This window comes from Canis lupus, chromosome X (genome assembly GCF_048164855.1).
Source record: "Canis lupus baileyi chromosome X, mCanLup2.hap1, whole genome shotgun sequence".
Taxonomy (NCBI): Eukaryota; Metazoa; Chordata; class Mammalia; order Carnivora; family Canidae; genus Canis; species Canis lupus.
Window position 1 is genome coordinate 49,994,159 of NC_132876.1, and position 15,340 is coordinate 50,009,498.

At 48.2% G+C, this 15,340-nt stretch overlaps 1 protein-coding gene across 2 annotated transcripts in view; it reads left to right on the forward strand.

Annotated features, from left to right (window-relative positions):
- The first annotated feature begins 5,751 nt into the window (after positions 1-5,751).
- The window catches only part of PCDH19 (protocadherin 19), a 139,423-nt gene continuing 129,834 nt past the window's right edge, over positions 5,752-15,340 (forward strand). For both annotated transcript variants that reach the window (XM_072818365.1, XM_072818366.1), the window contains exons 1-2: positions 5,752-7,973; positions 11,645-11,972. In XM_072818365.1, the coding sequence (XP_072674466.1) occupies positions 5,827-7,973; positions 11,645-11,972 (2,475 nt within the window). In that variant the 5' untranslated portion in view covers positions 5,752-5,826. The remainder of the gene's footprint in view (positions 7,974-11,644; positions 11,973-15,340) is intronic.

Sequence of the window (15,340 nt, forward strand, 5' to 3'; positions counted from 1 at the left end):
TATTCTATTATTTTTAAAATATTTTCTTTTTAAAAGATGTTTTATTTATTTATTCATGAGAAACACACACAGAGAGAGGCAGAGGCATAGGCAGAGGGAGAAGCAGGCTCCATGAAGGGAGCCCGATGTGGGACTCGATCCAGGGGCCTTCAGGATCATGCCCTGAGCCAAAGGCAGATGCTCAGCCGCTGAACCACTCAGGCATCCCAAGATTTTATTCTTTATTCATGAAAGACACACAGAGAGAGAGACAGAGGGAGAAGCAGGCTCCATGCAGGGAGCCTGAAGTTGGACTTGATCCCAGGTCTCTAGGATCATGCCCTGGACTGAAGGTAGCGCTAAACCGCTAAGCCACCCAGGCTGCCCTTGGCTATTTTTTTAAATAAAGCTTTTCTTCCAAAGAGAAGAAGCTTCATCAGACAGCTGGTCAAATTGGTTGGGTAGAATGGGATGCCCATGAGATGCAACAAATGGTGAACTAGAAGATAATCCACATTTTTGCAGCAAAGGCAGAAGGATGTGTGAGGGGGTTGGAGGAAACAGAGAAAATGGAGTTATTTGAAAGCTAATCTCTTTGGAGCTTGAAGCAAACATTTTAAAAGTGCATCTCAGAAAGCTCCCTTAAACTTGTCACTGCTATAGTCTTCATATCTTTATATCTTAGTAATTACCATAAATTTTTACCTTTTTGAACAAAACCTTTTACCCTATCCTTATCAATTTCAGGACAACAAGAATTATCCTCACACATTGGGTCAATTTAAATGTAAGGATATCCCCATTTTGGTCTTCTTCCACTGCCCTTCAGCATTGTTTCGGTGGTGAGGCTGAAATTTTAAACATCAAAAGAATCTTACGGATTTTGACTCTGGCTTTAGTGACTCAAAGGGCTGCCTTGGCCCAGAGAGCTGGCCCAGGGTGCCCAGCCCTATAATTGGTATCCAGGGCCTAGTGTTTCTCAGCAAAAGTTGGTTCAAAAATACTGAGGACTGTCACTAGATGTCCCTCTTGTGTCTCTAAAGAGGCTGAGGAGGCGGGGCTCCCTTCAGGATTGAAAGGAAGCTAAAACTGAGAGAACTTTGTTTTTTATTGTCCTCATCCAGAATGTTTTTATTAAGTTAATTAATAAATTCCTGATCAGGTAGATACTTTTTGCCACTTATTTAGCCAATAGCATTATTGGAGCATAATGATCAAGTGTGCCTATTAAAAAAAAAAACCACACATATACTGGGAGCAAGTGGTGTTAGGATTATCTGTAGCAATAGATTGGGAGGATGGAAGAGCTTTATTTTGGAGGGGAGGTGTAACTATTACTTCGAGCTTGAGAGTGATGTGAAAGAAAGAAAGTAAAGGCACAGTCTTCTGCTTCCCTCAGAGCCTGGCTTCCATAAAAGTGGTTTGGTATAGCTGGAAGTACTTGGGGTGCTCTGCTTGGAAAGGAGGGGCACCTGGAGTGTGAACAGTGAGCTGGAAGCAGGGAACTCGATGCCATCTCCTTAGTGAAGAGCACGTTTGTCTCTGCAAATGCAGAACATGTCTTTACAATGTGATTTGCAATTACAAAGGTAATGACATTGTACGTGAATTGAATTCTCCTATTTATCTTTAAAAGACTGCAGAATATAGACATTCTATTAGCACTCCCCAAAGTAAGAGGTCCGCAGCCCTCTTATCTTGTGTGCATCTTCACGGATGCCACGGCAACGTTAATCATTTTACCTGAGTAATTCTTCCATTTCTCATTACCTGGGGGATTGTTAATGGCTGAGACTACTTCTCAGACTCTTTGCTCCCGCTCAATCAAGCCGTGGAGGCGCCAGTTTACTTTTATTGATCAGTGGGTTCCTGACAGCCTTCCCCCCAAGGAAGCAGCATCATCCTTTTTTAACTTAAAGGGGAACAGATCGCCTTAAAGTTTACAGCTAAAAGCTTCTAAGCATAGCATGCAAAAATTTTAGCATGCTGCTAATTGTTCTGTTTAAATAGTCCAAGCAATATTTCAGAAAGCTGCCAAACTCCGAACTCACATCTCGTGATCAGATAGCAAACCCATTTCAAATGCCTTTTTAGGCCTTTTTAATTAGACTAAGATGCACTTCATTCCCACTCCACTCGCTGACCTCAAAGGTAAATAACTGTGATAAATCAAATGAAGCCCTTTCTTTGCGGAGCTTTGAGGTGCGCCCACGCTGTCTGCCATGTTGTACTCTCCCCTACTACTCTCCCATTTCTACAACCGGGTCTGCAGAAAACTGGGAGGACCACTGGGTTCCCTTGAGCCACACCTCTGCTGTCCATGCATCTAAAAGACCAAAATTAAATGATACTCATTGGAGATGCTTCGACTTTTCGTCCTTTTGTTTTGGGCTCAATTGCATCCTAATGTGAAAGAGTGAAAGGATCCCCACACAGAAAGCAAATCAGGTCCCCCCCCCCCACCCCGCACCCTCCTCTTGGTTTCTGATGCATGTTCAGGGGGTTGTAACCTCACTCCTGAAATAATTCCTTTTTGTAGGAGGAAGCTGTCTTCTCCGCCCCGCCCCCTCCCCGCCCCGCCCCCCACCGTAAAGGGTGCTAAACTAGTTCTTCTTGGAAGGAGAAATATTATTTTAAAAGAAGCTGGGTTGCTTTCTGCAAGAAGATGGCATTTTTGAGAAAACCTATTATGTTTCCAAATGCCATTTCCCCTTTTCTTGTTTAATGTTTTTAAAGGGCAACAGTGAATCTCATTTTAGGCCCACAAGCTTGGGCCAATGTCGCTGGGGCTAATTATGGGTTTGCTCACCCAAGACTCCCAAATATCCGAGACGACTCACTCAGAAGACAGGTGTACTCTTCCAAATATTGTAAATTCGGGAGCCAGTCCCCGCCACTCCCAATCTGTGATAAAACAAAACAAAACAAAACAAAAACAAACAAAAAACCCAACTTGTTCAGCGGGGTGATTTTGCTTCTTCCTGCTGGTGACCTTAAGTAAGAGCCACAGAACGGAGCGCGGAGGAGTCCCCCTCTGTCCTCCCGGCATCTTAGTCTGGAAGCTGAATTTAATGTCAGCCCCCGCCAGGCCGGCCTCCCGCTTCCCGGCACTGGCACAGGCCGTCGCCAGCACTGCCCGAGAGTAGCGGGCAGTCCCCGGGCCTGAGACCCCGCGGGAAGGCCAGGGTGCCCCGCACACCGGCGCAGGCTCCAGCTGCCGGCCACCCCTACGGGGGCTGCGCGCCCCGCTCACAGCTCCCGCAGGGCTGGGGCTCTCCTGGCATGGCGCTGCTCCACGGCGGCCGTTCCACCCTCTCTTCTCCAGCATAGTTTATTTACAGGGAGCTAAATTCTCCAACAGCATGGAGTGAGGGGTGACCAAATTCGTCCAGCCCTCTCCCCGGTTCATTCCCTGCGACACAGACCCCATTTGATAAACAAGCATCAGACAAGAGCGAACCGAACCGGGCCGAGGGCCCTGCTCTGGGAGAATATGTGCTGCGTTTGCCGGGGAAGGAGGGGTGGAGGTGACGGTCCGGGAGGATGGCCGCCGCGGTTCTCAGCTGAGGTGAAGACTCACCGGCCAAGAGCCGGAAGAATGACCACCTCGGGGGCGCCTTCTCCTTTCCTTTTTCTTTCCAACATCCGAGGAGAGGAGAGGAAAACAGAGAAGCAGACAAAACCCAGGGTGAAGAGACAAAGAGGGAGGGGGAGGGGAGTGAAGAGAGAAAGAATATGAATATTATAGTCAAGCTATGAGCATATATGAAGGAGATGAACACGCCGAGAGACACAAATCCTCATCTTTCCTGCAATCTGCAAACATGAGAGGTGCACAGCTCCCAGGGATGCTCGGCCGCAACGCCAGCACGTCCGCCTCTCCACTGCACTCAGTCCTCTAGCCCCCGCCTGCCCTGCCCGCCTGGCCTCCTCAGACTCCCGCCCCGGCTCGGCGGGCCGGGGTACCACTGGGTCCCGCCCGTGTGTAAGTTTCCGGCTGACCCCGCCCCGTCCCGCCCCGCCCCCCGCGCCTTGGCCCCGCCCCAAGCCCAGAGCCCGCTGGGCGCCGAGCTGATTGGCCAGCGCCTGGCGTAGCCCGGCTCGGCAGCTCGGGCTCTCTCTGGCTCTCTCCAGACTCCACCGCCAGTAGTTTGCGGCATCGGGAGCAGCAGCAGCAGTGGCAGCAGTAGCAGCAGTAGCGGCGGTGACGGGCGCAGGGGGAGACCGACCAGCGGGCGCGGACGACAGCACAGCTCCAGCACACCATGCCGGACTTGCCCAGAGGGCAGTGGCACTCGCGTCTCTAGCCTGGCGCAGGCCCTTGGTGCGTTGAGCTCAGCGACGTTGCGGCCGAGCGCATTCATCGGAGATCCAAAACCTCCCACCTCTGCTTGCTCACACTCAACACTCACAGTCCCTGCACCACACACTCACTCTTCCTCTCTCACACATTCACACACAGCCAGACAGCAAGATAAACCTCCCGAGTGCGACAGCGTCCAGGAGGGAGGGAGCCCAAACGCAGCGCGGCCAGCTCCTCTCTGGGAGGATGGAATCAAGACGCTCCCGCAAGTAAACTTTGGCGGCGACATAACCGTCGACCGTGGCAGCTGCTGAGGCGGACCTTAGCGACATTCGACTGAGCTAGGAGGATTTCCTCCCATAGCCGCGGCGGCGGCGGCGGCGGCGGCGGCGGCGGCGGCCCTCAGAACGACACCCCAGCCTAGACCAAGGAAGAAGGTGAAGCCCCGGGTATTCGCGGCAGCAGCCCCGCCTCTCCTGGCCGGTACTGTCGTCGCTTTCCTTCCTCTCTTCCCCATTCCCCGCCCCCCACCCCCCACCCCCGACCCCCGGACCTTTAGAAAGAACTGGACTTTGATTTTCTTGGATAAATCACCATCGCCTCGTTTTCACAAACTTGACGTGGAGGCTCGGGCTGCGTTGGTAACTTTGATTTCCGAGACGCAGATGCCTGCAGTCTAACTGCTCTGTGGAGGGGACTCCGAGCCCACCTCCAATCTTGGACAGGCGCCCCCCCCACCCCGCAGCCATCTGAAGCCAACCTCAGCGCGAGGGAGCGCTCTCTTGTCTCTGCAGCCTCCCCCTCTCCCTTCCCCCTTCTTTTGCGGGCCCCAGGACCGCCCTCCGGCTCAGCTGGATACCCAGGCGCCTGCGGCGCTTGACAGCAACTCAAAGTCCCACCTTTGATAATCCTTTCTCCCTAACAGACCTTGAAAAGGTCAGCGTGCCCCCCCCTCCGACCTCGGAGGGCGCGTTCCAGGCGGGGTCTCCCTCTGCAGCGAGCCGGGAGAGCTGGAGGGAGGTCTTTGCGCATGCCAGGTGAACAGAGAGCGCGTTCGCCAGCGCCTGTGCGGGTGCGCCGCGGCGGGCCAGGCAGTGCCTGAGAGGCTGCACCCCCACGGTCCTTCAAGTCTTCGCCCCAAGTGCGATCCAGACTCATCCTCCCGTCTACCAGGCAGCTCAGACGGCGTCGGACCCGCAGCCCTGAGCCGCTGCGGCCAGTCGAGCCTGGCTAACTTTGAAGGGGGAAAACTGAGGAGCCGGGCTGGAGGGAGGGGGCTCGGGGCCGCGCGGCGCTTCCTTGGTCCCCCGGAGCCCCCAGGGCCCCCGACAGTCCCCTCCGAGTCTGCTGCAACTTCAGCGTTGGAGCCGGCGCGGGTGTCTCCCCCGCGCCGCCGGGCCGCCCTGGGCGGGACTCCTCCCGCGGCCTCCGGGGCCCCGGGGCGCGCGCAACAGGCGGCCCGAGTCGGCGGGAAGCTGGAGCGCCGGCGGCGTCGGCCTCGGAGGGGAGTGGAGAGGCGAGGCCAGGCAGAGCCCCGCGCAGCCATGGAGTCGCTCCTGCTGCCGGTGCTGCTGCTGTTGGCTGTACTCTGGACGCAGGCAGCCGCCCTCATTAACCTCAAGTACTCAGTAGAAGAGGAGCAGCGCGCCGGGACGGTGATCGCCAATGTGGCCAAGGACGCGCGCGAGGCAGGCTTCGCTCTGGATCCACGGCAGGCCTCTGCCTTCCGTGTGGTGTCCAACTCAGCTCCGCACCTGGTGGACATTAACCCCAGTTCAGGCCTGCTTGTCACCAAGCAGAAGATTGACCGCGACCTGCTGTGCCGCCAGAGCCCCAAGTGCATCATCTCGCTTGAGGTCATGTCCAGCTCAATGGAGATATGCGTGATTAAGGTGGAGATCAAGGACCTGAACGACAATGCGCCCAGCTTCCCAGCAGCACAGATTGAGCTGGAGATCTCAGAGGCGGCTAGTCCTGGCACGCGCATCCCGCTGGACAGCGCCTATGACCCGGACTCGGGCAGCTTCGGCGTGCAGACATACGAACTCACGCCTAATGAGCTGTTTGGCCTGGAAATCAAGACGCGTGGCGATGGCTCACGCTTTGCAGAACTTGTGGTGGAGAAGAGTCTGGATCGCGAGACACAGTCGCACTACAGCTTTCACATCACTGCACTCGACGGCGGCGACCCACCGCACCTGGGCACTGTTGGCCTCAGCATCAAGGTGACAGATTCTAATGACAACAACCCGGTGTTTGGCGAGTCCACCTATGCAGTGAGCGTGCCAGAGAACTCACCTCCCAACACACCAGTCATCCGCCTCAATGCCAGTGACCCAGACGAGGGCACCAATGGCCAGGTGGTCTACTCCTTCTATGGCTATGTCAATGACCGCACGCGCGAGCTCTTCCAGATCGACCCACACAGTGGCCTGGTCACAGTCACCGGTGCCTTAGACTACGAAGAGGGCCACGTGTACGAACTGGACGTGCAGGCCAAGGACCTGGGGCCCAACTCCATCCCGGCACACTGCAAGGTGACCGTCAGCGTTCTGGACACCAATGACAACCCACCAGTCATCAACCTGCTGTCAGTTAACAGTGAGATGGTGGAGGTAAGCGAGAGCGCCCCCCCGGGCTATGTGATTGCGCTGGTGCGGGTGTCTGATCGAGACTCCGGCCTCAATGCGCGCGTGCAGTGCCGTTTGCTGGGTAACGTGCCCTTTCGGCTGCAGGAGTATGAGAGCTTCTCCACTATCCTGGTGGACGGTCGGCTGGACCGCGAGCAGCATGACCAGTATAACCTCACAATCCAGGCACGCGACGGCGGTGTGCCCATGCTGCAGAGCGCCAAATCCTTTACGGTTCGCATAACCGATGAGAATGACAATCACCCGCATTTTTCCAAACCTTACTACCAGGTTATTGTGCAGGAGAACAACACGCCTGGCGCCTACCTGCTTTCGGTGTCAGCGCGAGACCCCGACCTGGGTCTCAATGGCAGTGTCTCCTACCAGATTGTGCCGTCCCAGGTGCGGGACATGCCTGTCTTCACCTATGTCTCCATCAACCCCAATTCCGGCGACATATATGCGCTTCGATCCTTCAACCACGAACAGACCAAGGCGTTCGAATTTAAGGTTCTGGCCAAGGATGGAGGCCTGCCTTCGCTGCAGAGCAACGCCACAGTTCGGGTCATCATCCTCGATGTCAACGATAATACCCCGGTCATCACGGCCCCACCCTTGATCAATGGCACAGCCGAGGTCTACATTCCCCGCAACTCCGGCATAGGCTACCTCGTGACCGTTGTCAAAGCAGACGACTATGATGAGGGTGAGAATGGCCGGGTCACCTACGACATGACCGAGGGCGACCGCGGCTTCTTTGAAATAGATCCGGTCAATGGGGAAGTCAGAACCACTCGCACCTTTGACGAGAGTTCAAAGGCTTCTTACGAGCTTATTGTGGTGGCCCATGACCATGGCAAGACGTCTCTCTCCGCTTCTGCACTAGTCCTAATCTACCTGTCCCCTGCTCTCGATGCCCAAGAGTCCATGGGCTCGGTGAACTTATCCCTGATTTTCATTATCGCGCTGGGCTCCATTGCCGGCATCCTCTTTGTCACTATGATCTTCGTGGCAATCAAGTGCAAGCGAGATAACAAAGAGATCCGGACCTACAACTGCAGGTAGAGCCAACTTTTTTTCTTTCCTTTGTCTTAGATGAAAAAGGTGTATCTGTGTCTGTGTGAAAATCCCAGTGCTTTTGTTTACTACTTAAGTGCATGCTCTGTACATACTGTGCTTCTTGGAGGGGGAAAGTTTGTGGCAGTCCAAGTTGATCAATTCTTTTGATCTGACAATGTGCTGGAAGACAATCATTTACTGTTCCAGTGGTGGATTCTGTCACATAATGATGATGAGCAGTAAAGCAATGATCATTTTAAAATTTGCGCAGCTGTCTCCATGAAGTTATGTCAGGAAAAAAAATGAGAGAGGGAGAGAAGGAGAGAGAGAGAGAGAGAGAGAGAGACTATTTTCAGCAAAACCACCAAGTCCCACAACTTGATTTGAGGGGCACAGTGTTTTGAGGACAGATACTGAAAGGAGAGGGAGTGCTGCTGGTTGCCTGGTCCTGTTGTAGGGATAAGCTGAAGCGACCTGTAATTGGGTCTCTAAGGTAGGAAACAGAGAGTTGAGGGAAGAGAAAACAGGAATGTGTGGTGAAGCAGGTGACTAGTGTTTTTACAAAGTGTGTTCTTGGCTTGTTTTGTATCCATTCCCCAGACATCTGGCTATGTAAGGTGAAATTCTACCAGTCGCATATCTTTTCAAATATCTGGTTGGTTGGTGGGGGTAGAGACCAAACATCTCAATGAGGGATAGGACTTTGCTTCCAGATGTTGCAGTAAAAATAGCAATCTTCTGGAGCTGATGGTGCTTTTCTGTATTGTGGGTTTATGCTGTGGCATTAAGATCTGGTCCCTACCAGTGGATGTCACTATGCGTTATTGTGTTACACTTTTTCTTGAAGTGTATGCAGGGTGTGTGTGTGTGTGTGTGTGTGTGTGAGAGAGAGAGAGAGAGAGAGAGAGAGAGAGAGAGAGAGAGAGAATGAGAATAGAAATGCAGAAATTAGAATGACAAGTAGTATTTTAAAAACAAGATTTCCTGATAAACACATTAGAAGGTCTTGTTGAAGCCCTTCCTTACAGTTGGATAGAACAAATTAACCTAAGTATTTCTGGAGTCCAATTTAGGATAATACATGTAATTTTTTCCAGCAATATCTCATCGAAATGGTAAAAAAAAGAAGTTGTTTCTTTAGTTTGCTGAAATCGAATGATGGTGCTGTTTCCAACCAAGGTGTGCATGTGCTTCCAACACACCTACACATCCAATGTGTCTTTTGTGCCATCTGTGCTTGCACGTTAATCAGTCAAAATATGTTCCTGTAGGTCCAATTTGTATTTGACACCATCTGAAATGCACACTGCTGTGAATTAGAGCCCCCTGAATATGTAACAGCCATGCAATTATTGTTTCCCTTTTACTATTCTCTGCATTACACAAGTTAGTAGACAAATGCTAACCACACATGAATATCAATCAGGTGCCATAAAAGAGCAGCTGCAATGCCTCATAAATGCTTTAATCCTGTTACTAGTGAAATGGCCGTGACTTTTCTTTCCTTCAGATCTGAGTCATTTCAGATGGGAGAAATGGAAATTAATATTTCTCTTACCTTTGAAACCTGTGACTGCCAGTGGCAATTTTTACAGGAGAAAAGATGCAGGGTCTGTAAAATTTTATTTATATGGAGATAATAATGATAGAGTAGACTCTTTTTAAGCCATTTTATTACTGTAAAGTAACTGTATAAGACCCTTTTCTTGATGAAAAACAAATCATCCTGAAATAAAGATAGTGAAGGCTTTGCCACTTCTTGGTGATGTATGACTAGAAGTGAGAGCTCTTTCAGAGAGCTTGTCAGGGAGATCATTAAACAGGGAAGAAAGCATTTGAAATTAGAGAAGGAAAGAGAGAGAGAGAGAAAGAAAAAGAAAATCTCAGTACTCTCCAACTTCACTTACATGTGTATTCTGTAAAGAGCTCTGTTCCCTATGATGGTTTGGGATTAATGGAGTACAGTTTAATTAAATAATTGGTCAATACAGAAAGGGCTGCTCAGTGAATGCCTCAGCTAAGTAATTGGACGGGGCGTTGCCAAACTTAACCATCATGGGTAAACAAAATCATTAAAACTTCCCATTGCTTCTGTAAATAGATTAGAAAAGCAAATAAACCCTAGTCCTGAGGTCTTTGGGATTTTTTCTGCTCCCAAACTCCAGTAGCATCAGCTTGCCATCACTGCAAGTCTGCTGGAACATAGAGTGAAAGGACGAGGGGAACATAACTGCTCAGCTCTAGGAACATCCCAGGGACAGAGTAAGAATTTGCCTCTAGAAATAGGCAATCTCCCTGTATGCTCAGATGTTTTAGAAACGTAAAATTCAAGAGCCTGTCTTTCCCTGTATTAGGCAAGAGGTTTCCTTTTCTCAGCCTCTCCGGAACCTCTTCCTCAAATGCATTCATTTATGAGACTTGCGAGGTGATCTGCAATTGCTGCTGAATTGGGCTCCGTTTTTGTATTCAGACAATTAGCTTTGTTGAGCGAGAACACAGTCACAGTCTTTCCCTTGTAAAGATCAACCCATATAATTTATTAACCCGATTGTTTTGCTGATTATTGCCCAGAAATTGAATTTTCAAACAATAAGGTGAATCATTATGTGCAAAGTAATAAATGACTTTGAGACTCTGTCTACATTTTAATGTATTTCTTTTGACACGTCTCTTAAGGCTTGATGTCTTTGGTGCACATTGCTGGGTCTGTGTCAGTGTTAATTAAATTGAGCTCTTTATGTTCCAGTTGCAGCACAGCTGCTTGTAGGTACACCTGAATGGAGGAAGGATGCTGAATGCACTAACCTTTAAATTCCTTTGCAGTAATTGTTTAACCATCACTTGTCTCCTCTGCTGTTTTATAAAAGGACAGAACAGCAAGTGTCTGCATTGCATCTGGGTTTCTCCCATTAGCAAGAAGCAAGACAAAAGGCAGAGGAGAAAGTTAGCCTAAGGGGAAAGAGGTAAAAAGCATTTCCCCTCATTCGAATGGGTCTGGCTATCAGATATCTCCAGGAGAGGAGGGGGCAGGGTGGAGAATAGAAGGGAGCAGGGCTACGGCAAAGGGAAGGAGGGAGTGGAGGAGAGAAGCTGAGGATCCCTCAGATGATGGCGTCTGATCTCCTGCCCTAGTCCAAAACTGATCAGGTTAATCAAAGGGGAATCTGACTGAAAGTGTTCATTCGCCACATGGCAAATACCTGGAGGAACTGGAGAGGAGGTTTTTGTTTTGTTTTGTTTATTTCCTTCCATCATTTCCTCTTCTGGTAAATTAATACTTGCTTTGGATTTCACTCAAGGGTTCTTTTGGGTTCCAGGGGAGCTCCACATTTGAGCATTCTCATGCTCTCTCTCCCATAGGCTCAACTTTCCATGTCCTCCCCACCCTTTCGAAATAGACACTCACGATGAGAAATTCCACATCCAAAGTATAGAGACATTTTTGGGGGATGGAGGAATAGGAGGTTTGTATGTTTAATGTGAAAACTGTATGGCCCTTAGCTTGTTTTCACATGTAAACAGCGCAGGGAGAAATCCAATGATGTAATGCACCAGAATAAGAAAGAAGCTGGAGCAGAGGTGGGGTGCAACCCTCTAGGGTGCTTAAGATTTATTAATCAATGCATGGTTTGGGAGGGCCTTAGCAATACATGTTGCCTTTTTTGTCACATAGAATCGCTGAGTACTCCTATGGGCATCAAAAGAAATCAAGCAAGAAGAAAAAAATCAGTAAGAATGACATCCGTCTGGTACCCCGGGATGTGGAGGAGACAGACAAGATGAACGTTGTCAGTTGTTCCTCCCTGACCTCCTCCCTCAACTATTTTGACTACCACCAGCAGACACTGCCCCTGGGCTGCCGCCGCTCTGAGAGCACTTTCCTGAATGTGGAGAACCAGAATACCCGCAATACTAGCGCCAACCACATCTATCATCACTCTTTCAACAGCCAGGGCCCCCAGCAGCCAGACTTGATTATCAACGGTGTGCCTCTGCCTGAGGTGAGTGCCAGTGTGGGACTCCATGAGGTCCTCCCAGACCCCTTCTTCTGCTACTCCCTGGACCACTTTGGTCTCTTTGCTGGAGAATTCTCTGGCAGGGATAGGGAGAACTTCTCTGCCTAAGCCCATTTCTGTAGTCTGGGTTTGCTACTGGAGTCTCTTGGGGGCAGAGGGTAACCCAACATATTGGGCCTTTGCAGGAGTGGATGTTGGGAGTGGGAGCTCAAGGGGTCTGTGCCTTTGAAATCTCTGTATAGTCTTCTGGCATAATGTGAATTTGCTCCACCTGTTGCAAATGTGATGCGTTCGCCAGCCATTGGTACCTATACTCCAGTATAAGTGGCAGAGAGATCAACATGTAGTGTTAAAGATGGGTGAACCCTAGAATGCTCAGGGACCAGTTTCCCAGTGTGAGAGTGATTCCGCTCCAGGAAGCCCCTTTTTGCTTTTTCTCTGGCCATGTATATGCTTTGCCAAGAATATGGATGGGTTGGTTAAAGGGAGGCAAATGAAAAAATTAAAAAGCCACTTGGCCATTTCTTGGTAGTTCTTATGGTGACATCTGACAAACGAGGAGGTGGAAAGTGTCACTTATTAATGAACATTTCAGAAATTAACTATGATTTGAGTTAGCTTTGTTTAAAATGAAGCATTTTTTTTAACATTGTGTGGTCCGATGTTTGCTGGCTCTTAAAATACTTCAGGGTAGTAGGGTGATAACACAAATGATGGTGGATGGGTGGGTGAGTGGAAGGCTATAAAGTAACAGTTCTTAAGTTGATTTCGTTTTTCCATGAATTGCTTCAGCCCCTCTTTGGTTGGAAATTTGATGCACTAGAAGGCAGATGCCCTCTTCCAGGCCACTAATGAAAGGAATACTGTATATTTGAAAGGCACTTCCACATTTTTTGAAGCACCTGCACAACCCTTGTCTCTTTTGATATTTGCAATACTTATCTTGATAGATTGCCCTTCAGTAGATGATGAAACAGAGGTCCAGAGATGGTAAAGGAGTTGTTCAGACTCACAAATTAAGGCATAGAGAGACAGAGAGAGAGGAGGGGAGTAGGGAGGGAGAAGCAAAGGGAGAGGCAAAGAGAGAGAGAGATGACAGACAGACTAGATCTCAGGGCTCTGTAACTCTCTGGCAAGTGTTGCTTTGGTGACACCTTCCTGTCTCAGAAATAATTCAGCCTGACATACCTAGGCTATGATGCATATAAAATGGTCTCATAGTATTTGTATCAATTTCACAGGGCAAAGGGTTTTAGGACTACCCGAACCAATCGCTTTTCTTAGTTTCCTGGAAAATAATTCTCATCAGAAATAATTGGACCAAACAGCAGTGCTTCTAACGAGAAACTGATGATATTCTGCTAGCAACAAAAGCACCAATATTTTCAGTCTATAGCTCTATAAATAAGGATTTATTGAAAATCCAATATCATGCTACATAGACACAGTTATAATCATGGATATCAATATATACTACTAGGAACTAGATCATAGACTTTTTGGAGGACTACTTATGGACTACTAAGAGTTCTGCAATGGAGAGGAAGAGATAATTCTATGTAGTGGAATCAGGTAGACCATGATTTTGAATCTGGGAAAACCTTTTGGTATGGAATCCCTCCGAGTCTCTCTTTCCTTATCTACAAAGTTGGTACCCCTATTGTTGTGCAAGGTTGGTCCAAGGAATAATATGACTTTGTGTAATGTAAAAGGTATGACACGTATGTGTTCTCTGAATCGTAGATCTCTTCATTAGACAATAATTGGAGAATCCTTTATAATGGCCTGCACATCAGAGTGTGTCCCTGTAGACACTGTAACTTAAGAGGATTTTAAGTTGGTTTTATATAGATAACACCTACGAAGTGGTGTGGTTGGCATATTCATTTTGGACATTAAACAATGGAGGTGAAAGATAGCAAGGTTATTGGTTCAGGTGCTGTCCTCTATTGCTTGTGGAGATAGACCAGAATAATCATCTGAGTGCTTGGTGATTATTTATGTAATCAATTCAAGGCACTAGAGAAATGTGAACCCTGGTGCTTATGAGATATTTGGAGGAGACGGGAGACATATGACTGTCTGCATGGTTTACCTAAGATCTTGGTGTTCTTTTTGATTTTCCTATAGGCAGAATGAAATGAAATATTGCTTGAATCATTTAGAAAAGCCATTGAAAGTCTGAATTCTGATCCTATCCCCAACTTACAAAGCCACATGCTCTCCTTATGTAACAAAATCATGGAGATATAGTGTCTAGGGCTAGTCAAAGGCCAAGGCAGTGTGTACTAGACATAGTGAGGTTAAGTGTGTATTTCCAGTGTGCAGTCCTGTAGAGTTCAATGGACAAACCCACTCAGAAAGAGGAGAGACCCTCTCACAACTGAGCATAAATCAGGCCATTTAACCTGAATCTGTCACAAAGTTATGCATGGGGAGAATGACACTTCTCCTTTTCTTTCCATACCAGAAGTGCTTGAATGTGGACTAGATAGAATACTTAGGTACAGTGAAATCTACAGAAGAGCAAGAATGGTTGATTCATACATCTATACATTCAACATTTAAAATTTGTTAAAGGTCTACTTTTTTCTGCTCTAGGCTCTGGTGTTCTAGAAATGAAAAAGATGTTCTCCGTAAAGACTGCTAACTCTGGGAAACGAACTAGGGGTGGTAGAAGGGGAGGAGGGCGGGGGGTGGGAGTGAATGGGTGACGGGCACTGGGTGTTATTCTGTATGTTAGTAAATTGAACACCAATAAAAAATAAATTAAAAAAAAAAAGATGTTCTCTAGTCTCAAGGAATGCACATTTTAACAGGGGAGACAAGCAAACAAGTGGTTTTCAGTATGGAATGATTTATGCTACTTTGCGTTCAATAAGATGTTCTCCATTCATAGGATAGTGATATCCTGATATATTTTCTACCTTCTCTTTATATTTTCCTGTTAATTAATTAATCTATCCAAGAAACCGCCATTAATTAAGAAGTTAGAGTGGTAAGAGCTATGATGTGGTAAATATGAGATTCTTTGGTCATTTCTGTATTCAATCTTATGCTGCTTACATTTTTCTTTATATCATTTCATTATACCATTCTTTTATTTGTTCATGAATTAAATCCAATAGCCTTTGTCGCACACTTAGAATGTACTAGACACTGTACTGCGTGCCCAGTATCCAAAAATAAAACACTTGATCCTTGACCCTAGGGAGTTTACAAGGAGACAGACAAGTAAACAGGTCAATTCAATTCAGGATAACATTTCTTTTCTGAGCTTATGTTACATTATTGCTCTCCAGATTGGGACCAAAATACTTACACATTAGGTTTTTCTGCTGGGCTACCTTGTC